Source organism: Tupaia chinensis, unplaced genomic scaffold (genome assembly GCF_000334495.1).
Source record: "Tupaia chinensis unplaced genomic scaffold, TupChi_1.0 Scaffold000154_1, whole genome shotgun sequence".
NCBI classification, from domain to species: domain Eukaryota; kingdom Metazoa; phylum Chordata; class Mammalia; order Scandentia; family Tupaiidae; genus Tupaia; species Tupaia belangeri.
In genome coordinates this window covers 3,757,244-3,758,126 of record NW_006159625.1, presented here as the reverse complement: position 1 = coordinate 3,758,126, position 883 = coordinate 3,757,244, and the positions used below count along the sequence as shown (strand labels likewise).

Here is an 883-nt window from a genome sequence, read left to right as displayed (position 1 = left end):
TTTACCGAAGTGGGCCCACCTGTCCCCGCCGGGGATGGAGAGTCCCCTCCCGACGTCTGGAGGAGGGCAACTCGTCCCTCCTCGGCGGTCTCTGAGCCCACGTGCCATCCCCCGCGCCGACGCCGGGCGCCCCCTCCCCTGGCTGTCTGCTGAGCAGCCCTCTCCCGGCGATCATCAGTTGGCGGCCCCAGTCCTGCAAGCCACGGTTCAGACCCCAGGGTGGGCATAGCCCTCCTCTCTGGACGCTTCGCCCCTCAAATGCTTTGAGAACCCCTCTCCTCCGCTGGGTCGCATTACTGATGTAGACGGAGGCATTTCTCCCCGGTGCCAGGTGCAGGGTGGTCGCCTTGCCCTCCTCCCCTTCCACACCTTCCCTAAACCTCACTTCGAGGGCAGCAGCCGCTTCCCCACTGCTTCCTTCCACCCTCCAAGTCATCCTCCCCCTCACCTGCCTCTTCAGGTCTCCCGGCGGATCTGCCCCTTTCCCTCGGTACACTCAAAGCCAAGACCCCTGTCTCCAGATTGCAGTCCTTCTCTTCCGCCCCCCTCCCCAAAATACAAGCCCACATTAAAGTCCAGAGGCTGCACGACTCCGCTGCAGCCCCAGTTCCCAGGCGTGGCTGATGTCAGGGTCTCGGGGTTCGCGCCCCAGCTGTCCACAGACCTGGCGAGGCAGAGGAGGATAGGGGCATCCCCAGGTGACTTACCGCAGCCTGCTGGAGAGAAGCGCCGAAGTTGAGCATGGTTGGCTACCTGGCAGTGGGCAGCGAGCTGACTGGCTGCTACACTGCTGGATGCCTGGTCACAGACGGGCGCCCGGAGACACTCGACGCCACTCCCGCCGCCGTCGCGCTCCGCGCCGTCTGCCCCCTCCCCATTCAGG

At 65.3% G+C, this 883-nt stretch overlaps 1 protein-coding gene across 1 annotated transcript in view; it reads right to left on the bottom strand.

The window, feature by feature from the left end:
* Positions 1–861, bottom strand: part of KLF10 (KLF transcription factor 10) — a 7,171-nt gene extending 6,310 nt beyond the window's left edge. The window contains exon 1 of the mRNA XM_006145578.3: positions 708–861. Within this exon, the coding sequence (XP_006145640.1) occupies positions 708–743 (36 nt within the window). The 5' untranslated portion in view covers positions 744–861. The remainder of the gene's footprint in view (positions 1–707) is intronic.
* Between the last annotated feature and the right edge of the window lie 22 nt (positions 862–883).